This window comes from Pleurodeles waltl, chromosome 4_1 (genome assembly GCF_031143425.1).
Source record: "Pleurodeles waltl isolate 20211129_DDA chromosome 4_1, aPleWal1.hap1.20221129, whole genome shotgun sequence".
NCBI classification, from domain to species: domain Eukaryota; kingdom Metazoa; phylum Chordata; class Amphibia; order Caudata; family Salamandridae; genus Pleurodeles; species Pleurodeles waltl.
Window position 1 is genome coordinate 711,544,345 of NC_090442.1, and position 27,275 is coordinate 711,571,619.

Consider the following 27,275-nt stretch of genomic DNA (forward strand, 5'->3'; position numbering starts at 1 on the left):
GCTCTCACTACAGAAAAGGTTGGAGACCCCTCTTTTACAGAGTATCCAAGAGGACAGAGACAAACTGCCTAATGTCAACAAATCTGATCCTGTCACCTGTGAAGAGAAGGTTATAACTGCTGCTGATGGATGAATTCCCAAGGGGACCTAGTTTATGAAAAAATGCACGACAAGCAAGTTTTTGAACCATCCTACAGATCAGATGTTACAGTCCTTAGGGAAAATGGCAACATAACTGTCATCCTGCCTTCTTTGTCTGGTTCAAGGAGAAACCAACAGGTGTCCATTTACCACACGAAAAAGCATTATGTGGCCGATCTTCTACAGAAGACCATCGCAGACACCAAGAAAAATTCAGAGTAGAACCTCTTCGCCTCTCTCTACTACATGAACGAAATACCCTTTTAATGAAAGCAATGACATTACTGGTTCAGTTTCCCAGATGGGAATATTTGAGTCAACTACATCTCTAATTCTACACAGAGCATTAAGTGACATAGTCAAATCTGATGCTGCCATTACTACAGTTGCAATTTGTAGGAAAGTATCCTCTTTCTTGCTTGGTTACCCCCACTTTTTGCCTGTTTGCAATTTGTAAGAGTATTGGAAACAAATATTGATGATAAAAAGTATTTAGGGAACCACATTTTGACAAAGTTGAGGCAAAAAGGAATTATTTTGAGCATGAATACCTAAAGAGATATATTTCTGAACAGAACTATCCAGCAGACTACCTGTATTGGATTTGGTACAATGAATGACTGAAAGAAACCTTCTTTAACAAAAGTTAATTTGACCTTGTTCAATAAATGAAACTTTCAAATGGATATGTTAGAATCAGAAGTAAAACGAAATGATCCAAAATGGAACTTGTAATTCTGCTCAGTTCTCTACTGAAGGTTTTAGCCTTATGGCTATATGATTATGACAGCTGAAAGCATTGTTTTCTTTCCATCACTCTTACACTTAAAACTAATCATCTTGATCCACATTATAATATACAAACACCTTCAACTGTCACTACACATAACATAGGTAAGCTATGCCAAGGAAGATTAGAACATTCAAGCCTTTCAGCTCTGAAAGAGCATTTTTCCTTAATTAGACAAAACATGGATGTTTCATTTTTTCTTCTAGGACCACTTCCTACTAGAAATAAAAGATTCCTGGCCTAGGAACATATGCCTTTCACAATGAGTTAAAATGTATTTAGAAAAGGAAGCTAGAGAAAGAATTAGGCAAATAGACCAAGAATATCTGCTAAGTCTTTAAAGTTATCGACAATGCAACACACACTCTTTCTAAAATAGTGTACTCAATAAACCATATTCTTTCCTCAGCCTTAAATCTAACAAAAGTTGGAGTTATTACAACATGGACAAGTCCAGTTTAGAGCTATCATACAATTAAACGGGGCACAGTAAACACTCAGGTCAGGTTTTGTGCTTGGCAACTTTTAAATCAGACAGCTATTTTTTTTACCTTATTATCTGACACTAAAACTGAAAACAAAATCCACATATGCATTGTTGAGTACACAACAAATTGAAGAGGCACCATTTTCAGTTAGTGGCACACCACCAGTGCCATGGTTAATTCATGGTATCATTTCTCTAGAAATTACTAACTTTCATTTTCACGACTGTCAAACATATCTATCTGCAGGCTGGTAAAACACCAAGGACAATTCACAATTAATACATTCATGGAAGTTTCCTTTTTCTTACAAGGCTTTAAATTAAAATGAAGATGCCTATGCATATATCAGTACAGATAATATCAGAAAAAAACCGGGATACTTCTTTCAGTGTGATGCTGTATTGTTGCAGGAAATGTGCAACACCTTGATGCCAGAAATTCCAATCATTAATAAGCGATAGTATAAAAGGGCTGCAATTTGACCAATTGTCAGGAGAGTTCCTTTGCCCAGATTACTGCACAAGATACTGCCGGAGAGAGTCTTGACTGCTGCCAGCACAACAAGAAGATGCTACATCGCACCTGATGCAGATAACAAGCTGAGGCCAGGAGAAAGGACGCTGCCGCATCATGTGTTTTCCTTTTGTGTATCTGGGACATACACCTTAATGCATATAATCTATGTAAGAAATTCCTGAGCTGGAATGATATAGAGTGGAGTGGCAGACTGGAAAAGCATACAGTGGAGTAGGGTACAGTTTAGTTGCATACTGTGAATTGGTGTATAGTGGATTGGCATACAGAGTGGTGTAGAGTGGAAAAGCGTACTCTGAGTGGTGTACAGTGGTGTAGAGTGGGTGTGAAAGTGGAGTGGTGTGGAGTGGAGTGGTATATTGAATAATCTGGAGTGGTGGAGTGGATAACTGCGTAGAGTGGAGTGGCGAGGAGTGTAATAATGTAGAGTGGAGTGAGGTACAGCATAGGGGGGTACAATGGACTATCATAGAGTGGAGTGGTGTACAATGGAGAGGCGTACACTGGGATGGCGTGCACTGGAGTGGGACAGAGTGAAGTGAGGTACAGTATAGTTGCATACATTGGAATATCGTAGCCTGGAGCAGTGTAGAGTAGAGTGGCGTAGAACAAAATACTAGAGAGTGGAGTGTTCGAAAGTGGAGCGGGGTACATTGCAGTGGGATAGATGGTTGTTGAGTACAGTGTAATAGCATACTGAAGTGGCTTAGAGTGAAGTGTTGTGGAGTGGCGTACAGTGGGACAGTCTTGAGTGAAGTGGCATAGAGTGGACTGGCATACCGTGGAGTAGTGTAGTATGTAATAATGTTGCACGTAGTGGCATACACTGTAGTGACAGACTAGAGTGTCATATTGAGAAACAGCACAGAGTATAGTGGCGCAGAGTGGAGTGTTATATAGTGGAGTAGCGTACAGTGGAGTGGCATGCAGTGGAATAGCGTACAGTGCAGTGGTACACACTGAAGTGCTGTACAGTGGAGTGGCATAGAGTGGAACAGCGTAGAGTGTAGTGTCAGAGTGGTGTTGCGTACAGTGGAATAGTGTACAGTGGAGTGGAGTAGAGTGGAGAGGCATATAGTGGAGTGCCGTAGACTGGACTGTGGTAGGATTGAGTGGCTTAGAGTGTAATAGCATACGGCGGAGTGCCATATAGTGGATTAGCGTGCAGTGACGTAGAGTGGAATCACAGAGTTGAGTGGCGTAGAGTAACAGACATGGTGTGAAAGTGGGTGAACATATATAGTTGTAATGTGGCAGGGATATACACTACAAGGTGTAAATGGAAATTTGGGGGATTATGTGTAAATTGTTTAAGTAGTGTTAAAAGTTTAAGTTTTAAAATACTTAGTTACATATATTGTGCTGGGGTACAAGTGGATAAGAAAGTAGTATGTGATTTACCAACGGCTGCGTTGGCCAAAAGTAAAAATCAGCCATGTTGTTTTCAGTACATTATTGCTGTGTTCTGTGTTTCGTTGCATTCTGTTTTAAGGGCTTAGTTATAGGTAAGTAGAAGGTTTTATTGTTCTTCCCTACCTATTACCACTTCATCAGAGTGGTAATAGGTAGAGAAATGTATTTATTTATATTTTTAAATATGTTTTTAAAGCATTTTACAGAGAGCTGTGCTTTACTCTTTCACTTTTGTAGTGCAGTAATTTTAGGTATAACCACAATACTCATTTTCTGGTAAATAATTACACATGTAAAACATGTAAAATGCACTATAGTACATTATATTTGTAATACTTAGTGTAGTACAATGTATTTTAAATTTAACATATTTAGGGGGTCATTCTGACCTTGGCGGACGGCGGAGGCCGTCCGCCAAGGTACCGCCGTCAGAACACCGCACCAAAAGACCGCCGCCAAAAGACCACCCGCCAGCCCAGGGCAAATCAACCTTCCCACTAGGATGCCGGCTCAGAATTGAGCCGGCGGAGTGGGAAGGTGCGACGCAGACACTGAAATACTTTTTGGGGCCCTCTTACGGGGGCCCCTGCCGTGCCCATGCCATTGGCATGGGCACGGCAGGGGCCCCCAGGGGCCCCGCGGCACCCCCTGCCGCCATGAACAGGATGGCGGTAGGGGGTGTCAGAATCCCCATGGCGGCGGAGCGTGCTCCGCTGCCATGGAGGATTCAGACGGGCAGCGGAAAGTCGGCGGTACACCGCCGACTTTCCGTTTCTGGCCGCGGCTGAACCGCCGCGGTCAGAATGCCCAGCGGTGCACCGCCAGCCTGTTGGCGGTGCTACCGCCGACCTCCGCCATGGCGGTAATTACCGCCATGGTCAGAATGACCCCCTTAGTTTTTACATTTATTTTAAGTACTGCGGCAATCCGTACATTTGTTTTTAAATATAAAGTAACTTATGAATAGTTCTCCCTATCAATTAGTACTTTAACAAAGTACTATTATGTAGGGAAAAATTTCAAACTCTATATCTAAGGACGTAAAGCAGAACAGTCAAACTGTTCCTAAAAACAACATGGCTGCCTTACACTTTGGTAAAGGCAGTCTTCAGTCAATCACATAGGGCCCTGTCATTGCTTTGTATGACGATAGTCTGCGAAATACTAGGTATTTTGCAGAGGTATTGCAACAACAGTATTATGACGACAGTTATCACTGAATTAAAATGCCTCATAAGTTACAAATACTTACCCGTCTCCCCTGTAATACCCAAAGGGATTCTCTACACACCCTAATGTCTAATCCTGCCACATTTCATGTAAATCTGTCAACCATTTTTGCCCTAGTGAGATACAAATGTCCATGGAATATGCATTGGTGGAAAAATGCATTCTGGGGCCCTCTTTTCAGATTGGAGACCTCTTGACTAATCACGGCAAAACGTTCCATCCTCCCACAATGTAGGACAAGCATTTTCAATGCAACTGGTCTCGCATTTGCTCGAGTTAGACTATTAGCTTTGTAAACTCCTAACTGGACTTTTCTAGCCACACAAATGAAAAGAAAAAAAAAAAAACGCTGCGCGATCACGTGTGGCAAGAAAAGTCCGGTTAGGAGTTTACAAAGCTAATAGCTCTAACTCGAGCAAATGCGAGATCAGTTGCATTGAAAATGCTTGTTTTGGGAAGGCGTAGCTGCTGGAGCTTTTGGCACGTTCCACTAGCTCTCAGATGTTATTTGTTGCAGGCATTGGGAGGCTTTTAGAAAGACAGAAAGGGAGGGAGGGGAAAGGTAGAGAGAAAGGATTACAGAGGGAGAAGAGAGAAGGAGATAGAGAGAATGGATGGATGGAATGAGAGAGAATGCGGGGGAAGAGGAAGCAAATGGGGCTGGTTTGAGCATTTTTGCCAGGGCTTCATTTGATTCCCCAGTCCGGCTTGGTGCATAAGGAGCCTAAACATGTTTCAAGTTCTAAAAACTATACAGATGCAAAAATAAAATACTACTTTAGACATTATTGAAATAATAATGAAGTATAAGATAGCCACATATTTTATTCTTCAAACAAAGTACATTTCAGTCGGCAGAGCTAGCTGCAGTAACTTTAGATACACGCTGCTAGCACTTTTACCTGACCACAATACGTTTTTAGAAACTGGATAGGAAGTACGGAGGGAGCAGGGCCTCGAGCAGACAGTCTTTAAAAACACAGCAAGCCCCTTCTAGAAACGTCAGTCAACCAATTCAGTAATGGATCACATTACATTTGTAGTCTTAGCCAGCAATTTTTAACATATTAAGCGAGAAGCGAGAAGCATTAAAAAAAAGTTTGCGCGCAGTTGTCTCAATCGCTATTCGCCCCTTGCATTGTTCGGCATTTTTCTATTTTCCTGTCTGGCTAATAAACTAAATGCACACTCCGTGTCTAACCTTGGTATTCGTCTTCATTGTTTTGCTCTTAAGTCACTTCTACCTATATCTCATCAGAGCCTTCATCTTTCTTCCCTCCCTCTCGCCTACCACAAATCCGCTTAAAATGGCTGAATGTCCTCATCCATCTTCATTTCATGCACCTTAGGCTGACGTTCATTATTTACCGATTCGTTCTCATTTATCAGAGCATCAGCTACCACGCATGCTTGTAAATATCGGAACTATGCCCAGCTATTACTTATGAATGAACATAGTGTAAAGAGGGTTAGCTTTAAAATAAGGGGCACTGGTTCTGCCCTTAATTATTCATCAGTTTTCACACTGACACGAGAGACGAGTGAGAGCTTTTCTAAACAAGCATTTGGAATGCAATAGTCTCGTGTGTGCTCGAGTTAGAGCTCATAGCGTTGTAAATTACTGACTGGACTTTTATTGCCACACAGACTGAAAATAACAAGAGGAAGAGAGTGAGAGCGAGCTGGCCCTCAAAAAGCCCCCCTCTGATGTTGGTTTATGTTTACAGAGGGAGCTGGTGGGGAGGAGGGACGGAACACACACCCACAGTGCAAGGCAAACAGGCCAATACTGAAAGAAAAAGTCCCCTTCAGAAGAGATAAACAGGACCTAGCATAATTACACAGTACTTTGTGCTGCTCCCAAAGTGAAACAAGCATTTACAATGCAACGGGTCTCGCGTTTGCTCATGTTCGAACTGATCGCGTTGTAAACTCTTAACCCGACTTTTCACCTATCGGGCAAAAGTGCATTCATGTACATAACCCGAAAAAGTGAAATCAAGTATGTAAAGCGCTCGACTTCTGCCAAGCGAGATCGCGCTCGTAAATTAGAGAAAAAAAAGTCCACAAGCCTGATGGAAAGCAGCGAGCCTCGCATGTTTTCTGTACTTGGTCGCTGCGCTAGAGGAGGGCTAGCCACCGGAAAGGCATGCCACATACGTGCCTTCGACTAATGAAAGCAAGGAGATTTTATTAGGGAAGCCCACGAACCAATAAAAACCACTGACGTGAAGTTGACAGGGCTCTGAGCCCTTTTCTAAATACAAGAGAGCCTTGCTGCGATACGCATGCACGAGAGCATGCAACTCAGGCTCGACCCTAAAAAGGCAGGACAAAGAGGCAGAACTGACCACTAGCAAGCAATGATTTCTGAAGGACACTGCAATTAACAAATCAAAACGCTGGAACTCACTCTATTGTATACTTTAGTATATAGCAGGCCGAACGCTAACACTTGACCTAAAAAACCATAGGTCTGGGAAAGTTTGAGGAGATTTGTTAAACAGAGGCAGAGTTATTAGCAACCAAAATTCTGAGAAACTCCTATTCCTAGAAAGCATAACTATAACAACATGCTCGGCATACTCTGCCCGTTTAGTGTTGGGCTTGGACATTTGCAGTTGCTTTTCTCTGAAGAAGTCTATAGTGTTACAGTGGTGTGATTCCCTCGCAGTACACAACACGCTTTGGTAGGCTGTGGAATTGTCGGATAGGGATGCCCAGAAGAAATAGTTATTCACATCTGGGTCACTCAGGAGTCAACAGTGTAGCTGTCACAGGGGCATCTGTGGACCCTGGATCTAAGGGTTGGTCATATGATCAGTAGGATCAAAAGGGACTTCATGGATCACCCTCAGGTGACTAGCAGAGGCTGAGGGGGTGGTGTGTGAGCAGAGCAGAGGCTGAAGTCAGTGGCAGAGGTAGAGATGGTGAAGACGTTGGAGGTGGAAAATAGGGGAGAGAACTAGTGCCCCTGTCTTCATGTCTCTTCAATGCTGGTTCTTGTGGGGGTGGGGGATTAGGGACTGGTTCTTCCATGTATGGAAACCTAATTTTGTGATGATAAAATGATTTGCCAAGATTTTCTCTGTGACAGGAAGGATGACGAGGTACTTCTGTCTGGGTTTGAATGCCTCTTGGAGCCTCTACAGGATGGGCAGCTCAAATTCAATGTCAACAGTGCTTTCAGCGTCGATGGGATTTTGGATGCCTTCAAGGGTTTAGGTGTAGGCTTCATTGGTGTCTTGGGCACCCGCTTCGAGAAAGGGTGCTCACACTCTTGGGCTGTGTAAGGGCTTCATGGGTGGAAAAAAGTAGATTCCCCTGGGTGGATCCTTCTTTGGTTCTAAGGCTTTTCTCATTGGCGACCAGAGACTGAAAGCGGTGGAGGGCCCGGGAGACGGCGGTCTCTTGTTAGTGGGGCATGATGCCTGACTCCTGTGTAAGAGATGCTCTACTTCAACATGAGACCTCTTGTGAGGATTGAGCAAGTGTCCGGCTGAGTGGCATATTTATGAATCTGGGCATGGTCGTGGTCCAAGGGCTGCTGGTCTTCAGTGCCGGCTCAACATCCTCTCCCTCTTCATGTTCAGATGTGCTCAAGGAGATTGACTCCTGACTGGGGGTGGCTGGGCTATGAGTATTCCAGAGGGGGCAGCCTCTTCCTTAACAGCACTAAAGGGATCGTCAAAGATGTTGGGACAACTGCTGGTGTATTTTGCGAGCCCATCGCCTCCCCCTTCAGTACCATATGGTTTTCTTGGAGCAAAAGGCAAGACTGGACTCACAGAGGCATCACTGTGGTCCAGAGAAAGGTAGAAGATGTAGATCTTGTGATGGTCTGATCACTGGCACTTGCTGTAGCAGCAGGGGCTGTTTTGAAAGGGCATCCATTCCATTACCCTCAGAGTGTGTCTGCTGAAGACCGCAATTGAAGCTGAACAGGGACTGGTCCTTCCAAATTGTTGGTGTTGAATTTTAACTGAGGTTGCACAAAAAAACATGTGAAATGTGCCAAAATTCATAGGAGCCGCCTCGGTGTACATCCAAACCTGAAGACGGAAAAAACACAATTTAACAAGGAGCCGGTGCCCATGCGCGTTGTCTACTAACGGAGTAGTCACAGTCCATTTTTGTAAGTGTAAAGACTTGGAAGAACAGCAACCGGCAAACATCTAAGCCCAACAGCAAAGTTTAGGGTACAAACAGTACTCTCAATGGTAAACAAGGCAAAGGTTGAGTGCACCTGAAGTGGGTTACAGAGGTATGTTTAAAAAAAGATTGCTGCTTAAAGCCAAAGTCAGTTACAAGAAATCTGTGAGAAAAGCCAGGGTTTCAGTTGATAATATGTCTGGGCACTTGTTCATGATGAGTAATTTTTGTTGGAGGCTGGTTCAGTTTATGGTGTACACCTATGGTGTGGCACCCTATACGGAGTCCAGCCAACCCTTAGTGACAGTGTTTAGGTGTTCAGGTAGTAAGAGCTCTCTACGGGAAGCTGTGGTGAGCAACTAAAGCTTATCTAGAAGGAACGTGAAGCACTTGCAATACCACAATAGTCAGTCAGTAACTGTACACAAGAAAGAACTACACCAGGTGTTGCAAAAATAAAGGTATCTACACACAAAATATACCCTTAGAAACAATCAGAAATAGCAAAGAAATACATAGGGCCCTACGGGGACCAAAACATATATTAATAAAGTTGTATAAGAATGAAGGTGCCCAACCATGATAAGTGTGCTAGGATCCCAGGGGTGTAAGAAAATACCAGAGGCAAGTAACTGTAATCTGACAGGCGCCCGGGTGCAGAGTTGTTATAGAGCCGGGTGTCCCATAGGCAAACACAGGACCTCTGTGTTGGATTTTTATGGATTCAGAACCCTTCCCAGTGGACCCTGAAGAAACCAGTTGGCACAAACAAGGTTGGAGAGTGGCCCCACCTGTGGATACCCAGAAGACTGGAGTACCTACACCAGGGAGCCCAAGTGCAGAGGGGTGGATTGACATTGAAAACCCTTGTTGATGTTAATGTAAGCCTCGGTTGTCCAGCTGCTCTTGCACCCTGTGGACCAGGACGGTGAAACCCAAGGTAGAATCCGAACAAGAGAAACCTGAAAAATAAGGGAAAAGTGTCCAGACCACTCAGAGACCTTCAGGCGGTGCAGGTAGGCAATGATCACACCCTTGGAGGTGAATTTCCTGCAGGACAGTGAAGGAAGAAATCCAGCTGCGGAGTCAAGGAGGATGCAAGAGATCCTTGGAGTCACCCACGAGCTGTCTCACATCTGTCACCGGAGTGCAGTCAGGTCAGTGACTAGCAGGGTCACCAACAAGCCTTAGTAAATGCAAATAGTGGTTGCAAGGTAAGTTGTAGGTTTTTGAGGACCAGCAAGGTCCTAGTGTCTCAACCCTTTGATTAGTCAGGGCAGTCCTTCAGCAGGAAGGAAAGCTAGCCAGAGCCAATGGAGCCCTCATGAGTGACCCACTGGCAGCAGGCACAGGGAGTCACAGAGAGGCCACAACAGCACACCAACACAGGAGTCCCACGTCACAGGAGCTGCAGAGTAGAAGCTGATCTTGGAGTTGAAGAGTGCCGGGGCTTCTTGGAGCTTGAAGAGCTCCTTCGAGGAAGAGCAAACAAGCCTCGGCAAGAGCAACAGTTGCGGTGCACAGGGGTTCGGTTCCAATGGCTGCAGCAGGGGTCCACAGTCTCCCAAGTGGATCAGAAAACAAGGGGAACCCAAAGAGGACCACAGAACAACCACCTGTGATGCAGAGCCTTTCAGTGTCCGTGGAACAGCAGGATCCGCCAGGCAGTCGTCGTCTTGAGGTGCCTGCAGATGCAGGGGAGTGACTGCTTCACTCCGAGGGAGATTCCTGCTTGCTTCTTGGATGTAAGCAGAGTCATTGTGACCTTGGAGGATGCACTGCCTTGGATGTTGCAGAATTCTTGCAGGACCCAGAGAAACAATGTTGCAATGGAACCCTCCCACCAGAAGCAGACTTGTTTTGGTTCCAGCACAGACCGCCAGCGGTTCAGAGGCAAGGAACAGAAGATGTTTTGCAAAGATTTCATGATAGAGTCTTGCTCGACGAATCTAAGGACCCACCCACAGAGGAGCCCTTAAGTAACCCTAAAAGGGGGTTGGTCACTCTCTGTAGTGACCCACCTATCAGAGGGGGTCAGGGACGTCATCTACCTGGCCTAACCAGTCAGATGCTCCCAGGGGCCTCTGCACATCTTGTTTCCAAGATGGCATAACCAACCGGCCTCCTGGCAGAGCTCTCTGCACCTCCCTAGTGGAGGATCTGGACAGGGAGGGTGGACTGTCCTTGTGTGGTTTTGCACCAGTGCTGGTACCAAAGGCCCCTGCACTGGTGCAAACTGGTTTATGCAAGAAGGGCACCAACTGTGCCCTTCAAAGCAGTCTGGTGGCACAGAAAGGCCACCCCACCCCAGCACAGAACATAATTCTAAAGAAGAGGAGGTCACACCTCCCTCCTACAGGAAACCCTTTGTGCTGCCTTCGCCGTGCTCGAGCTGGATGAGCAGCAGGAGGGCAGAACAGTGTCTTGGGGTATGCAGCAGCGTGGGCTGCCAGAAAGATCCTGGAAGGCTGTACAGGTAGATCTGGGGGATCCTTTAAGGAACACCCAGAATACATGGTATCATGCAACTAACTGTGGCATCAGTGCTGTTGCATGATTCTGACATGTTTGATACAAAATATGCCTATGTTCAGAGAAACCATTATGTAGCTGGACTACTCGTACTGACTAGTGTCCTATAAATGTCTTAAAATGTCTTCCCCACACTTGCAAAGCCCAGAGAATGAAGACTAGGGTTTGTAGTGGCACTCTGCTCAGGCGGGGGTACCCTCACACATGCGCCGTTTGGGCTAAGGGGATACCAGAGGGGCGACTTAAAGTGCTTAAGTGCAGTGACCACAATGTGAAGCAACCCTTACATTGGAGGCGAAAGGGTGCATGCACCATTTCCCGAAGGCTGCAATGGCAGGCCTGCAGATAGTTTCCATGGGATCCTATGGGTGGCATACTACATGCTGCAACCCATGGGAAACCCCAGGTGTATCAATGCCCTGGGTACCTAAGTACCATATACTAGGAACTTACATGGGTACCAAATTTAGAGGAAAGAGCACAGCCATTGGGGTCCTGGTTAGCAGGCTAAACATACTTACATCAAGCAAAAAGTGTGTGTGTGGGGGTAACTATGCAACAAAGATGGTACTTACCTACACCGACAACTGAGGACGATGTGACAATTCTCAAGCAACAGGTTTCCCAACTGCTGTCTAAAGTGGCAGTTCTGGATGATCAGGCAGAAGATGCTGAAAATCGCTCAAGCAGAAACAATGTACCCCTTACTCGCTTGTAGGAGGGAAATGAGGGATCTAGAATGGATGATCTTCTAGAGGAATGGTTTTCTACAAAGGTTCCGGCCAACAAATTGTCTCGATGCTACGTAGTGGAGAGAGCTCACCGAGCCCTGACCAAGAATCCTCCATCAGGGGTCCTGCCCCATCCTGTTGTGGTACGCATCCTCAACCATCAAGATCGAAATGCCATGCTCCGTGAGGCTCGGGATCAACCTGATCTGAGACACTCTAATGCCAATGATTTCATCTTCCCATATTATACCAGGGCATTTCAGTAATGTCGCTGCTCCTTTGAGGAGGTAAAGCAAGAACTCTGAGCACTCAACATTTGCTACATGCTCCTTTTTCCCCCGCCCGGCTGAAGGTAATCTTTGCCTCCTCTACTTACTTCTTCGACACCCCTAAACAAGCTTGGGAATGGGTGACGGAACAACTGCTGTTGTGCCTACCGGGCTCTATGAACCAAGTGGGATCTGAACTGAGGGAATGTCCTCCATCACATCCTGCCCAGGAACCCTATAAGCAGTGCAATAGATCCTGGAAGACTGGATCACCGCAAGGCTGGAAAAGATATTCAGCAAGTCCAACTCCGGCTTGCAAAGCGCTCGGGCCTGTGGATCAGGAGGCATCCCTTTCCGATACCCATTGACCTTCAGAGCTTGGCAGACTCCCTACCTTGACTGCTTATGAAGACCCTACCTGGAATACTACGCAGGTCTTAATACAAGATAGTACATTGCATGAGGCCCGACCCGCATTGGTAATGCATCATTAACAGACGGACCCCCAAATTGTACTGGGGCCAGATGACGTAGTCTTTTAAAACATTTTCTCTCAGCTTTGTGAATATGGGGCTCTTCTGCTGTTCATTAATTGATGCTGTCAGGCAAATTATCCTTGCAAGGATGAAAGGAGTTGTGGACAGTGTGCTTCTTGATACCACCCCACCTTGAGTTTGATTATATATTATTCTTTATAGGGGTGACAGATGCTTTGAGGGAGGAACTATGGGGCGGGGCATTGAGGGGGTATGTTGTTTTGTATAAGGATGTTGCTTTTGCTTCTGTTTCTTTCAGGCAATCCCTACATAAGGTATCCACACAAGAGTTCTGATCCCAGGGCAGAATTTTGCACGATTGTACACCGCCTTCACCCGAGTTAAGGGGCTTATTGAGTTATTTTGTCACTTCACAACATATCTCCCACGTAATCAGGGTTGTCTCCTGGAACGTAAACAGCTTCTTAGACTGTAATAGGAGGTCTGGGGTTTTGAGATACATGAAGAGGTATAAACCAGATGTGGTCGTTCTTCAAAAGACATCTTCTGGGGGCCTTTATGTGCTTTCCTGGGTCGCTTTGGGTATGATTGTGTGTATCATGCAGGCTATTGTCAAGGCTCAAGAGAGACGCAGATTTTTTTTTTTACATAAACCTTTTCCATTGGCGGAATCCATTATACATGCAGATCCACAGGGGCGGTATGTTGGCATTGGAAGGAGTTTGGAGACTATCCAATTCAATTTTGTTTGCTCCCCCACATCTCTTGCAATCCACCCTGGAAGCTCTCTGGTCCTCAGTGGTGGAGCTGCCCCCAGGTATGACCGTGATTGGCAGGGATTTTGATGCAGTCCCAGACCCCATGCGGGACACGCCGGACACTACACGACCAGGCAGGGTGGCTCGTTCTGATAACCTGATTTTGTGGGCTGACTCCATGGGCCTCTGCGATGTCTGGCATTCCTATACCTCCATGCAGCAGATCCTACACCCACCTGCCTGCAGCTCATAGAACTGAGTCCAGGATTGGCCTTCTCTGGCTGCCGGCATGTGACTTACTGCGACTGCAGTGCATCTGGATTTTACCAAGGGGCAACTCTGATCATGTTCCTCTGATTCTTGAGTGGGTCACCTCTGTGGCAGGCCTCGCCCGATGTGGAGATTCTACATGTGGTACTTAGCTGACCAAGATTGCATGGATTTTGTGGAAAGGGAACGCCACGCCTTCTTCCAGACCAATAAACAAATGGTGTCCTCGGCGGGGACTCTCTGGGTGGCAAGAAAACCTACCTTATGGGGTAGTATCAAGGGTTATGTGTATCGGGAGGAGTGATGTCGGCAGGCATGAGTAACGTAGTTCGAGACACAGATTCCTGATTTGCAATGACCAACCAGTGATGCGAGATCAGGAGAGCTAATGAGCTGTGTGGAGATGGCGAGCTCTAAGCTGCGTCGGATCTCCTTGGAGGAGGCCCAGTAAAGTTAGTGGGCATCTACCCAACGGGTATACGCTTCAGGAGATAAATCAGGCAACCTACTATATTGGTTAGCTACTAGATGGTTTTCCAGCAGAGCTGTCCCTACTATTAGGTAATCCTCTGGCATCCTTCAGGAGGAACTGTCTGCCATCGCCAAAACGTTTGCAGCCTTTTACCAAAAGTCATATGCAACACGCCCGATCCCACCACGCAAACTTGCATACACCCTTTTACTACATGTGCCTCTGCTGTCCATTCCTTCTTTCTTGGCCCGAGAACGGGATCTACCACTATCAGCTGAGGAAATTGGACAGGCCATAACTGAGCTTCAGCCCAGCAAGACCCCGGGTCCCGATGGGTCCCCCATCTAATTTTTTAAGCACCACCACAATATATTGATGCCTCATCTGCTGGCCTTCTACATAGAGACGCAGAAAGGTGGACCTCGATATTCTCACTATTGTGGTTATACCGAAGGCAGGACAACCGGCTGACCATTGGCTCATCATTTCGCCCAATATCCCTCATCAACACTGACATTAAAATCTTCGCGAAGATCTTGGCGACCAGACTAACTCGAACTCTTACATACCTTATCCATCCAGACCAGTGTGGCTTTATGCCCAGTAGGAGCACTCGTCACAGTATCTAAAGAGTGTAACTGGCCCTTTCTCAGCCATCCCAGCTGGAAGGTAGTCTGGCCCTCCTTTTTATAGACTTTCACAAAGGGTTTGATACGGTCTCGTGGTCGTTTCGTGATGCTATTCTCCAGAGGTCGGGCTTTGGGCCTACCTTTCGCAGACTAGTGGGATTCTTATATAAGCCCTCTGCACGGGTACAAGTGAATGGGATTCTTTCCCCACACCTCCTAATCTGCAGAGGGACGGGCAGGGCTGTCCCCGCTGCTTTTCACCCTTGCCAAAGAACTGCTGGCGCGCCTGAAGCAATATGACGCAGAGGTTTGGGGCTGGCGCTGGTGGGATGGCGTAGAGTACTGGATTGACCTCTATGCGGACGACGTCCTGCTCTTCCTCAGTGAACCGCATATGTTTTGGGTCCTAGATGTCTTGAGATAATGCAACTCTATTCTGAGGCTTCTGGCCTACAAGTGGACACTAATAAGTCAATTCTAGTGGAAGTAACTGGCGACACTGCAGGTCGATATTGGTGTCCTGACGTTCCAATCAGACACAATCAGACACAACTCCTTCATGTACCTAGGGATTCACATCTCTGGTCTTCCACACTTGGCATGGGCTCTAAATTTCCACCCCTTTGCCTCAACACTAGATTGTGATTTACACACATGGCCCACGTCTTATTGCAGTCTTCAAAACGATGTGCCTTCCCCCGGTATCTATACATCTTGGTGAACTACCATTATCCAATTCCACGTGCATGGTTTCAATCTCTTACCTCGAAATTGACATCCTTTATCTGGGTGGGAGGGTGGGGGTCACTGTGTGGCTTTCACTTCAGCTCGCAAGCTGAAGCTTGACAGGGGCCTCTGCATCCCAGACTTAAATACTTATCTGGTGGCGCATCTCATCAGGGTAAACAAATGTTTTTCTGGAGAGTGGGTTGACCTAGCATATAGACTTGAATCGCATCGCTTGGGTTTTGACAGGCTTCTTGACCTACTCTATGGTTATCCCTTAGTTTAGTTTAGTTTAATAAATTTATAAAGCGCATGGCTACCCGAAGGCCTCCCAGCGCTGAAAGAGGACAAAGGCACCATAGTGAGAACTTATGCTGGAAAGAGTAGAGTCTTTAATTTACCTCGAAAAGAGAGTTCGGAATCGTCCATTCGAAGTGACGGGGGAGGGAATTCCATAGATTCGCTGCTTTGAATGTGAAGGACCTACCCTCCCCATCTTTTTTTTTTTTTTTTAACACAGCAGGTGTTAATTAGAACAGCAGACGAGGATCTAAGGGATCTCTGGGGGGTGTAGGGTGTGATCATGCGCTTGATAAAAGAAGGTCCCCTATCATGAAGAGCTCGATGTACCATAAACAAAGCTTTCAAATTAATCCTTTGCTGGATAGGAAGCCAATGGAGGGAGGTTAAGGCTCGTTTGGCCGATACAGTTCTGGGGATGGCCATGAGTAGCCGGGGCTGCCGCATTCTGCACTATCTGCAGTCTCCTTAATACACAGATGGGAGAACTCAGGAACAGCACGTTCCCATAGTCTAGGAGGGATAATATGACGGCTTGAATAATAAGTCTTTTGGCAAAGAAGTGGAGAGATTTGAAAAAATTTCTAAGCATTCTTAGAAAATTGAAGCAAGAAGCCGATAATTTTTTTGCATGCTGTTTCATCGATAGACGGGAGTCTAGCCATACTCCTAGGTTTTTTATGGTTTTCTTTGGGGGAGGAAGTCTTTTCAATTCTTCTGGAATTGAGATGGGAGATTTAAGTAGGGAAAAATTGCCAAACAACATTACTTCAGTTTTTTCATCATTTAGCTTGAGCTTACTATCTGACATCCAGTTAGTGATGTCTGTAAGGCCGGAGGATAGCGCTTCTTGATCAGAATTTACATTGGTGCTAAAAGAATAGGCCAGCTGGTTATCATCAGCATAAGATATCAGAGAAAGACCATAGGGTTCCACAATTTTAGCCAAGGGAGACATAGATGTTAAAAAGAGTGGGACTTAGAGAGGAGCCCTGAGGAACCACACAGCTAAAGGAATGGATATCAGAAAAAAAGACCTATCCAAAACCTGAGACGACCTACCTAAGAAGGATGAAAGCCAGTTAAAAATAGTACCTTCGAATCCCACTTGAGAAATTCTTTGAAGAAGGATTTTATGATCGACTGTGTCAAATGCTGCACTTAGGTCTAATAAAATAATTGCTGCATAGCCACCAGTATCTAGTTGTTGTCGAATTTCTTCTGTCACTGCCAAAAGGGCGGTTTCCGTACTATGTTGAGGTCTGAAACCTATCTGAGTGGGACATAGGAGCTTATGTTCTTCTAAGAAGACAGAAATTAGTTTGTTAACATGCTTTTCCACTATTTTGGATGCTATAGGAAGAACAGCAATAGGTATAAAATTGCTTAGTAGAGATGCATCAAGCTTAGGCTTTTTCAGTAGAGGTTTAATAATTGCGTGTTTCCAAATTTGGGGTAGACTCCCAACTATAAAAGAATTGTTGAAAATATTAGTTAAAATCAGCGCTATGACATCCAAACCTTGAACTAAAATGGCTGGAGGAGCAGGATCCAAAGGAGATCCTGATTTTATTGTTAACAAATAATTTCCAAGTAGATCTCCTGTCATCGGTTGGATGACTGAGAGAGAGGGTCTGGAGTGATGGTGTTCAGTCTGAGATAACTTTTTAGGATCTTTAGATGAGTCATTAGAAAAGGTTGACAGGGTCTCAGAAATTTTATTACGAAAAAGAAAGCTAAATTATTGCTGTGTTCTTTGGAAACTTCTAGAAGACTGAAGGCAACAGGTTCATGAGCCATTTCCTTAAGTATAGAGAAGATCTCCTTAGGAGAATTAGAGGATTGTTCTATTCTAGAAGCATGATAAGCTGCCTGCACAGATTTGATTTCCATATGATATAATCTGACCGATTTTCTGTATTCCAATCTGGAAACATCACTGTAGATTTTCCTCCATTTCCTTTCAAGCCTTTTACACTCCTTTTTTAAAAGACGCAGCTGGGGGGAGAACCAAAGTGGCTTTTTGTGGCCCCCGTTTTTAACCATTGTCTTGGTCGGTAAAATGATATCTAGGGAACTAGAAATCCATTCATTAAATCTTTCTGCTGAACATGATTCTATTGGAAAAGTGCGGGTATACTTTAGGGTGTCTGACCCTCCAAGAGCTCCCTGTGTAACTCCACAATGTGAAAGGATGCTCTCCTATCAGCTCTTGAAAAGTGGAGATAGTGGGGGAGGAGAATGAGGTGATAGTGGCTGTGGAGGTAGCCTTGTCCATAGTCTTCCACTTAGGAGGAAATGGCATCTCTAATGCTTTCTCAAAAGTGAGCTTCCTTTCAGGTGGTGGTGGAGATGAAGCTTTTGCAAGTATACGTCCAGTCCCAAATGGCATATGGATCTTCTTCTGCCTGATTTCCAGTTTCTCCTACAGCTTGTGCTGAATGGGTTCCACTGGTGAATCTCCAAATGGCATGTGGATTTTCTTCTGCCCGATTTCCAGTTTTTCATCCAGCTTGTGCAGAATGGGTTTCACTGGTGAATCAGGGGCAGAGCTAGTCTCTAATTTTCAGCTCTGAGGTTTTTGGTTCTGAAGATTTTGACTCTGAGTGGTGAGGCACTGTCGGCATTGAGGTGGTGAAAGTCAACTGTCGGGCCGACACCGAAGGTCAAGACGGTGCCGAATGCTGGTCTCAGTTCGAGGAGGTCGATGAGAAGCATTTATCTTCACATGTGCTTTCAGTGCTGGGCACAAGGGCAGGGCATCCAAAGCAGTTTTCTGGTGCCGACCATGGCCAGACTGGGGATCTCAGGTTCTGCGACTAGCGAAGGCCAAAGTTTCTTGGTCACCTTGGTTTGGAGGGCAAAGGATGCAGTACTCACAGGTTGGGGCAATGGAATTTCTTGCATTTCGAGATCAAACTCAAGGTCAGAGCTGGAGCTTTCGTCGATAGAGAAGGCCTCCTCTTCTTCGATGGAATGTTGTTCCTGTGCTTGCTCCCCACCAAATATGTTGGGAATGACGTCTGTGGCTCTGTGAGACATCTCAAGGGGATAAGCTCTGCGGTCAGGAAGGGTTTTCTTGGACCTGAAGGACTTAGACGTGTGGCAGTCTGATTTCTTGTGATCTGGAGACAGGCACAAGTTGCACACCGAGTGTTGATCTGTGTGTGGGTACTTTGCATGGCAACATGGACAAAACCAAGAGGGCGTGCATTCCATTACCAGTGGAGCATTTTTGGGAAAACTCATAAGGGTGTCGAAGTTAGGCCCCAAAGGGGGGTCCCTGAAGGGGTTTAGGTCAAACAGAATCAAACCGGCTGGATTCTCCAACAAAGCGCAGATGTAAGAAACGCAAACAGTAACAATACCAATGAAGGGGCTGGAAAAAAGACTTACAGTTTAACCAAAATGGAGTCGAAACACGAAGCACAGACACGCACGTTCAAACCTGATGGCGGAGAGAAAACAATCAATGGAGTTGATGCCCATGAGCATTATCAACAGCAGGAGTCACCACTCGACCTTGTGACTCGAAATAATTCTTCAAAGGAAAAACAATGTGCACAACTCCGGACCCAACACTAGATGGCATGAGTATGCCACTAGATGGCAGGAGTATGCAGAGCATGTGTATCTACAGCCACACGTCATTGAACAATTTGAATCCTCGTGGTTTCTGGATATGCAGAGATTACAGACCATAGATGGTATAACTATAGGAATTTTCTGGTGCTCTTCGATCAAAACTGGAAGAGCGTGTTCTCCATAACTCACTCAAGTATCAGTCATTTTCATATGACGTGGCCTCATAACAACCTCCGGGTTGTCATATGATGTTTTCTTTGAACACTGGAGAAGATTCTAGTGTCTGGACAACTGTTCTTTTAGAATTCCACAGATTCGAATCTATGAAGAGTACAGCAGAAGCAGAAGACTGAAAAACAATCTAAAGCGGTCTCTTTTGTACTGGTGCATTGTGGGTTTCAGGGAGGGATCATGAGTCACCTCGAAACCGAAGCTTTTACGTCAAGAAAAACAACTTGAAACACCCTTGCCCAACACTAGATGGCAGGAGTGTGCAAAACATGTGATCTACAGCCACATGTTACAAACATTATGTTTATGTGTGAAATTGTTAAAGGCATGGATAGATTAATATATTTTGAGTTGAGGGATCCCAAATCAAAATCAGAACTTTTACTGCGTTTCTCTACGGAAAGAAACCATTATTATGAGCATTAATTGAGACAGCTGCTATTAGGTTAGCTTTCTAAAACTTATCAGCAGCATATCAGCATTAAATTGTCAACATTTTTTAGACCCAGAATGAGCAACTGATTTTTTTAAATAATAGTTGCCACTTTTGCACGGGTTTGCTTCTTATGGTTCCTTCTGGGTTGTAGACTGATATTACTGACTTACAGCAAATGATTCGTCCCATTCAACAGATACTTATACTCTCAAAATGTCTTTTCCAAAATTTCAATTTGCTTGACATAATCCCTTTAGTAAATAAACATTTTAAAAAATACATTGAAGCATGCAGCAGGTACACAAGATGATGCTCACCAGCTTGCACTGTGTGCTGTTCAGAACAAATGATGGGGATGCTAAAAGATACTGCACGGTAAAATTACTGATTTGCATTACATTCAAGTTACTGCAAATGCATTGTCCTAGCCATGAATAATTTAATAAGAGAATGGCAAAATAATATTGATAAAGAAACCTTTGTGTTGGCTTTTGTTTCAAAGACAAGAAAACTGCTAAATATGTGCAAAACAATAGTTCACAAATTACATAAAAAACATTAGCCCACAACTTACCCATGCAGAGCTCGATTGATAGTTTTCTCTAGCGGATCACTAGTGTATTTACTGTCACCATGGAAGAGATAGTCTTCTTCCCAATTAAAAGTCACTTTAACCTTCCCATATCGTCTGAACACAGTACGTGGGCATATGAATCCCTTATATTGACCAATAATGCCTCTCTTCCTCTTCTCAGTCAAAAACTCCGATTCCTTTGGTGAGCTTGTAGTGTCTTCCTGAGGCCTAAAAGGCAATACTCTCCCAATGGGAGCCCCTTCCTGCCAGCCTTTGCCCCTGTTTCTTGTGTTGGATGGTGGGACCCCTTTAAGAAGTTGACCTCGTCGTGCATGTTCTGCAGTTGATGAAGCATATGAGTGTTCAAGAGCTACCTTTTTTGGAGAGGCAGTATCTGGATGCACCTTTGAAAAAAAAACATGGCCTCTTGTGGATCCTTGCCTTGAATGGATTTCTTCAGCTGTAGTGTTATTTTCTAATTCGAGATTAGTCACCTGAGGAGACTTACAAAGACTGCTGAGAATAGGACTGCTGCACTTGGGAAGTTTGGTTGCCCTTGAATATTCATGATCCGAAACTGATCGTGCCAGTTTCTCTCCCAAGAGAGCCTGCTGCTCCTCTATTGACAAGTCTTCGCCAAAGGTTGCTGCACCATATGCTGAACCAGAGCTAAGAGCTAGATCTGCAAGCAAGTTAAGTGCATGTGATTCATACACATTTAATCTCTGAGCTAGAGCACTCACATCTTCTGCGCCTGCTAAGAGCTCATCTGGCAAGCTTTTCTTGAAAGCCTCTCGTTCCACAGAGGATTTCACTACTGCCTCAATAGTTTTGCTTAAAGAGTCGCCATTCTCCAAAGCTGCCTTGGCTATAAGAGCTGCTTTTTTGTTGAGGGGCTTATGTCCACTAGCCCACTGCTTTTCATGAAATTTCTTCACTAAAAGGGAAACACAAACATCAGAAATAATACATAGAACATTATTAAATACAATACATTGAGACTCTCATTACAAGTTGCCCGTTGCGGTTTCCCAACGGGAAAAGAGACTACCTCTCTGTATGACAGCTACAGGTTTTCTGGAAATAAATGTGGGCCTGGAAAAAATGGACCTAGAGACGTGTGAGACTTGTATGTAGCTGCTCCACTTGATCCCCACCTTTCTTCCTACTTCAGCACGCGGGACAAGCATAGAAAGCTTTCTCCAACTGAAGGAAAAAAGTCTACCCTCCTGCCTCTCTCTGCACACACTCCCACCAGGGCCACACAAGAAATGCACGCAATATTTGCCTCCTGCTCGAAGGAGGTGGTAAAGGTGTTGGGATTTGGGCCTGTTACATACACAGGAAGGTGGAAACCAATGAAGAATTAGGCTTGGTATTCTTCGGTCCATGCATTATTTCCCATTCTGGATGGCATAACCTGTAAACTCCAATAACTAATGGAGTGATATCACTGGACTTGTTAATTTCGGTACCACTATCCTCCAGCAGACGTAATGGGAATGCTGTACAGTTCGAATACTGTGAGAATGTGATGAATGTATGAGTTGCTGGAGTCCGAGTATGAGGTGAAGTCTGGGAGTTGATTACAGATGAAGGGAGAATGTAGCCTTAACAGTACCTATCTTATGTGAATGTAATCTCGGGCCTAACATGGAATAAAGAACTTACCTCCTACCTGAATGGCTGCAAACACTTGTGATAAGCCCTGCTCGCCATCTACAGCATGTTTGTGTCGAGGTATTAAATGAATGTGTGTAGACATGCAGCAGAACTCTGGTGACATTTGGCAGCTGGTGCAGATAGAGGAGGGTGCTTGACTATTGATGAACAGCCTTGTGACCACGGGGCAGTAGTCTGGATCGAAACCTCCACTCCACAGGCAGGTGGTGTCAGTACTAGCTGCCGTGCAGATGGAGCCCAGTGAGCAGGGTGAACAGGACAAATTATTGGCTAAAAAGTGTAAAAACTGAGCTGCAGTGTTCAGTAGGTAGCGAGGAGGTGTTAAGGACAAAGAGCATAAGACGTGATCCATTCCTATCGGCACAGTGTCTTCAACATCAAGCAGCCTTTGTAGAGGTAAGGGCTGCGAGAAACAAGCCATGAACCTGTTTTCACAAGCAGCATTAAACAGAAGGAAGGTCGGGCTGCCTCAAAACACATACATAAAAATAAAGAAACATACATTCATCGAACATATACACAAATAACAGCACACCGTATGCAATACACAAATAAAATACATATAATAATTGGAATTTTCATTCTAATAGAAAGGTTGGAGCTTTTAATGTTTGTTTTTATTTCTAAAAGTTGAAGAAATATGCCAGTTTCTACCATATTTATTTGTATTTTTATGCTCGTAACACATGTTTTATTTATATCACTCACACCAGTGCTTCATTTAAGGCTACCACTCACTCGTACTACATTTCATTTGATGTACTTGTGCTGCTCCCAAAAATGAAGCTAAAGATACCAGCGTAACTTTTAACGTTACATTTTAATCTTGATCACATTTACAGATTGCTCACAATTTTGCTTTCATATATAAACTTTATAAATCTGCTAAAACTGTTTAAGACAGTGGCGGACCCTGGTTTTAGGAGTAGCAGACTCCCAGGTTAAAAAAACGTTGCTTTAAGTCAGTCCTGTACCCTTGGCATCGGATTCCTGCTATGTCTGGGAAACTCTGTCGCCTTTAGGATGTTCTCTTTGTCCAACAAGCCCAAGTGCTTAGCGGGCATTTGTTTTCTCTGGGTCATGACATAAGGTACCCAATGGTGTTTATCTCTAACTTTTAGGGCCCTCTGTTTGAAGGCCTCACACACTTTACAACTTTTTAACTTATGGTCCTTTGTATGCACAAACTGCAATCCTTGTGGGGGTTCTTCTATGCCAGCTTATGGTGGCTATTGGTGTAAACGCTAAACAGAGGTTTCCATTACTTTTCTTACTCGAATGAGGCCTAGGGATAACTACCAAACCCCATTAATGCATGCTCCAAGCCAATGTGATTGAGGCCAAACTCCAAAATCCTTTCTGTTGCACTTGTTTCAATGTCTGCTATTTTGTCATCAATGTTCCCTCTTTGTAATGTGCTCCTGACCTCAGCACCACCTCTGGCTTCTTAATCGAGGAATGTCAACTTGGAGCCCCTGACAATAACTTAGAAATCTACGATGGAAAAAGAATCTGAAGATGGCAACCACATACTGGGGTACTTTGGACTTATTTTTGACGTCCAACTGCCCACCTCCGATTGATGACCACATTTTTTAAAAAAGGAAACAAAAAGGGAGCGTTCTGAACACAACCACTACAGATAGAATAATGAACAGCATGTGAATCCAGAATGCTGTTGAACTGCCTGAGCCGGTCCTCGGAAGATGCCATCTACTTATGTTTTGATATTTGGTGGGCTCTTTAAGTACTGTTTGTCATTTATATTAACATATTAATATTTTAAAATTCTTGCTAAAGTTGTAACATAATACAAACTAGAGAAACATTAGCTCATGATAGAGTAAAATATTTTGCACTCAAAGCAATTTAAATAAGCAAATGGTGATTTACCTAGTCTGGATTCCTTCTGAGCCGCCAATTTACCTCTCTCTTCTGTCTTACCCATCACTACATTTCGCTTCTGTAATTTCTTGTTGGCTTCTTTGCGGAAAGGAATACTTTTGGAAGGTATACTCATTAGTCGTTTCGACCTCTTCACATTGGGTTCAGAAGAAGCATCTTCTTGCATTTGAGTTCCTTTCTTCTCCTGTAACACTGCTTCAGTCTCTTCCTGTGACACAGCTGCTTTATTAGAAGGATCAGACTCTGTTTTGTGCACAACTTCCGCAGTTAGTACCTCAGCTCCTACAATGCGAACGTGTTTAGAAACTGTTGAATTCATGAAAAGTAATAAATTTAAAACAGTTTTAAAATACTATAGCTATCTTTTGTTTTGCTTAATCACATATGCTTGTCCTTAGCAGAGTCCCAAACCAAGCAGAAATTTGACCAAGTGTTTCCAAAAATGAGAAACGAAGCCTAAACATGAGACTCTAATTGTATCAAGTGATATACCTGGGTATCAAATGAAAATCATTGCAGCTACCCTTAAAGAGTTTTACAAATGGTTTCTGGCACTCCTGTGCTCATAGTATAGACACTGTACATAAAAGAGGCAAAGCAAAGTAGCCCGAATGGCGTATTAAGAACTCCTCAAACTTTTGAATATTCCAGCACCACTGACTAAGGAACCAAAAACTGAACCACAGAATAAAGCTAGTATTTTGTGTACTGACTGATGATAATAACCTACGTTAAAACATTTAATAAAAATAAACTAAATGGAACTCAGGTAAAACCATGTAAAATGCATATCAAACTGAGGAACAGATTGAAGCCAGACAACAGTAACTAAACGTAACACAAAAACAAAAGTAATACTTAATCAAATCTCACATTTTTCCAATCAATTTCCAGTCATACAAACCTCTGGTTCTCACATCACATAACAACTCTGCCTACAGTCTGGGTCAATTCTGTTTTAGGGCAGAAGGTGAGGACTAAGGCTCTTTCTTTACTTTATTCCGCTCAAAAGTCAAAACTAACAAAACATGTTAAACTACATTTCCCATGAACCAGGAAATTAGAACACCAATCGCATGCGATTAGAATAAACAATCGCAGTCTATAACAAAGGTAAAGACTGAGAACCTTCTATACTGCTCCCTCCTTTTTTCTTGCTCATCAGCATGAGATAAAATGTTCTCCTTTTATAATTCAGCCTAGGTTTGGAGCTCCAGCAGCACACTATACAACTGAAGCAACACTCAACATCAGGTCCTTGCTTAGAACAAAGGTGTTCCCTTAATTTTGCTGAATGGTGAGCGAGCGTGAACACAGTGCCACGCCTGTCGTGCAGCAGTTAGCTCTGCTCACAGTGAACAGAGTGTCATAAAGATAAATGTACTTATTTATTTAAGATCTTAATTAGAAAAGGTGGGCAGGCTCTCAGTGTAGGAAATCCAATTATCATTTGAGGGTTCATGTAATAGACATGGTCCAAAGACACTCCAGTTCTGTATAGAAAGGACGAAACAATAGAAGAGAAAATTACCTTTTTAACTGAGGTGACAGCTTTAAAGAGGCCCTTTAACTCTCAGAGCAATGGGCTAGTCCAGATGACTTCAAATCCCTGAGCAAGCAATTGTGGAAACTAATCAGAATGAAGCCTTAATCCCCTTCTGCATGATAAAGACTGTAAGGATCAGAACTACATACAAGGAACAATAAAGCAAAGAGGAGGGAGCCCCATTAGGTCTTTAATAACTTTGGATCATTAGAAGGAAACTTTGAGCACAAATGTACACATCGTGTGCCTTCTACACTCCAGCTGACAGGTTCTAAGCATGGTCTTTTGACACGGTGAAAGATGAATGGGGGTCCTCAGGTCAATCTGAAAAGCGTTCCAAGAAGGACAGACACTGGTGACCGAGCCACAACTGTAAACATAGTAGACAAGAGGAGCAAGAGATAGACTTTCCTGAACGCCTGGAAGGGGGACAAATAGTAAGGAAGGAGATGGGAGTTTAAATTCTGACAACATCTGTCATTGTAAATTCTTGGACACCTCGAGCAAAAAAAAAAAAAAACATTGTCAAAGCCATTACCTCTTGTCTTTGCCAATGTTTGTATATAATGCATTTACAAAAAAAAAAGCAAAACCTACAAAATTCAAAATACTGGAGGAAAACTAAACATTTATAAACAAAACCTAACATTTACACTGAAATTAATATTTTCTATTCTAGTTAATAATGGCCTTTTGTATTTTTCCACTTCTTTTCAATCAGAAAACTCTGGTCATAATTTCAAAAGAAAAAGGAAGTGTCAACGTTTAAAGGAAAATGTTTGCTGAGGCCTAATTGACTTTAACCAGTTATCAGAACTGAAACGTTATCCAGCAATTTAGTCCTCTGCAGTAGCCCGAGCTCATTTTTATGAGTCTCTAGGAGAAAAAAAAAACATCATCTTTTCAGGTATGTTAAGTACAAAATTCTTCTTAAATGCCAGATGAGTGAGTGCACCAGGCGACCTCCTCCAACAGCATCATAAATGCCGTGCTGTGACAAGACCTATGCATTCCTGCAATATGTGAAATGCAGGAGATAAAACAAAAACAGTCCTTAAAGTCTGCACACCCCAGGATAAATATAGCTATTGCTGTGCTTCTACAGACAAGTTGTGGAGAGCAACATGTAGAACACAGGATAGGAGAGGGTTTTGTTGCAGAGACGCAGCTCACAGTGGAGACAACTACAAATCATGCACATGCTGAATAAAAACTAAAGTAATTCCGGAATGTGAGTAGCAGAAGGATACAATTCATCCAATCGAAAATATGGTAAAATCGCCATGCTGCAGAAGAGTGTCAAACACAAAAAGAGGAAAGAAAGCCATCAAATAAGAAGAAAACAAGTGTGGCAAGAAAATCAACCAATGGTAAGCAATGGGT

General features: G+C 43.9%; 1 protein-coding gene across 3 annotated transcripts in view; it reads right to left on the bottom strand.

The window, feature by feature from the left end:
- Positions 1 to 27,275, bottom strand: part of TASOR2 (transcription activation suppressor family member 2) — a 759,889-nt gene that overhangs the window by 498,473 nt on the left and 234,141 nt on the right. For all 3 annotated transcript variants that reach the window (XM_069229296.1, XM_069229295.1, XM_069229294.1), the window contains exons 15-16: positions 24,335 to 24,628; positions 20,759 to 21,695 (exon numbers count right to left, since the gene is read on the bottom strand). In XM_069229296.1, the coding sequence (XP_069085397.1) occupies positions 20,759 to 21,695; positions 24,335 to 24,628 (1,231 nt within the window). The remainder of the gene's footprint in view (positions 1 to 20,758; positions 21,696 to 24,334; positions 24,629 to 27,275) is intronic.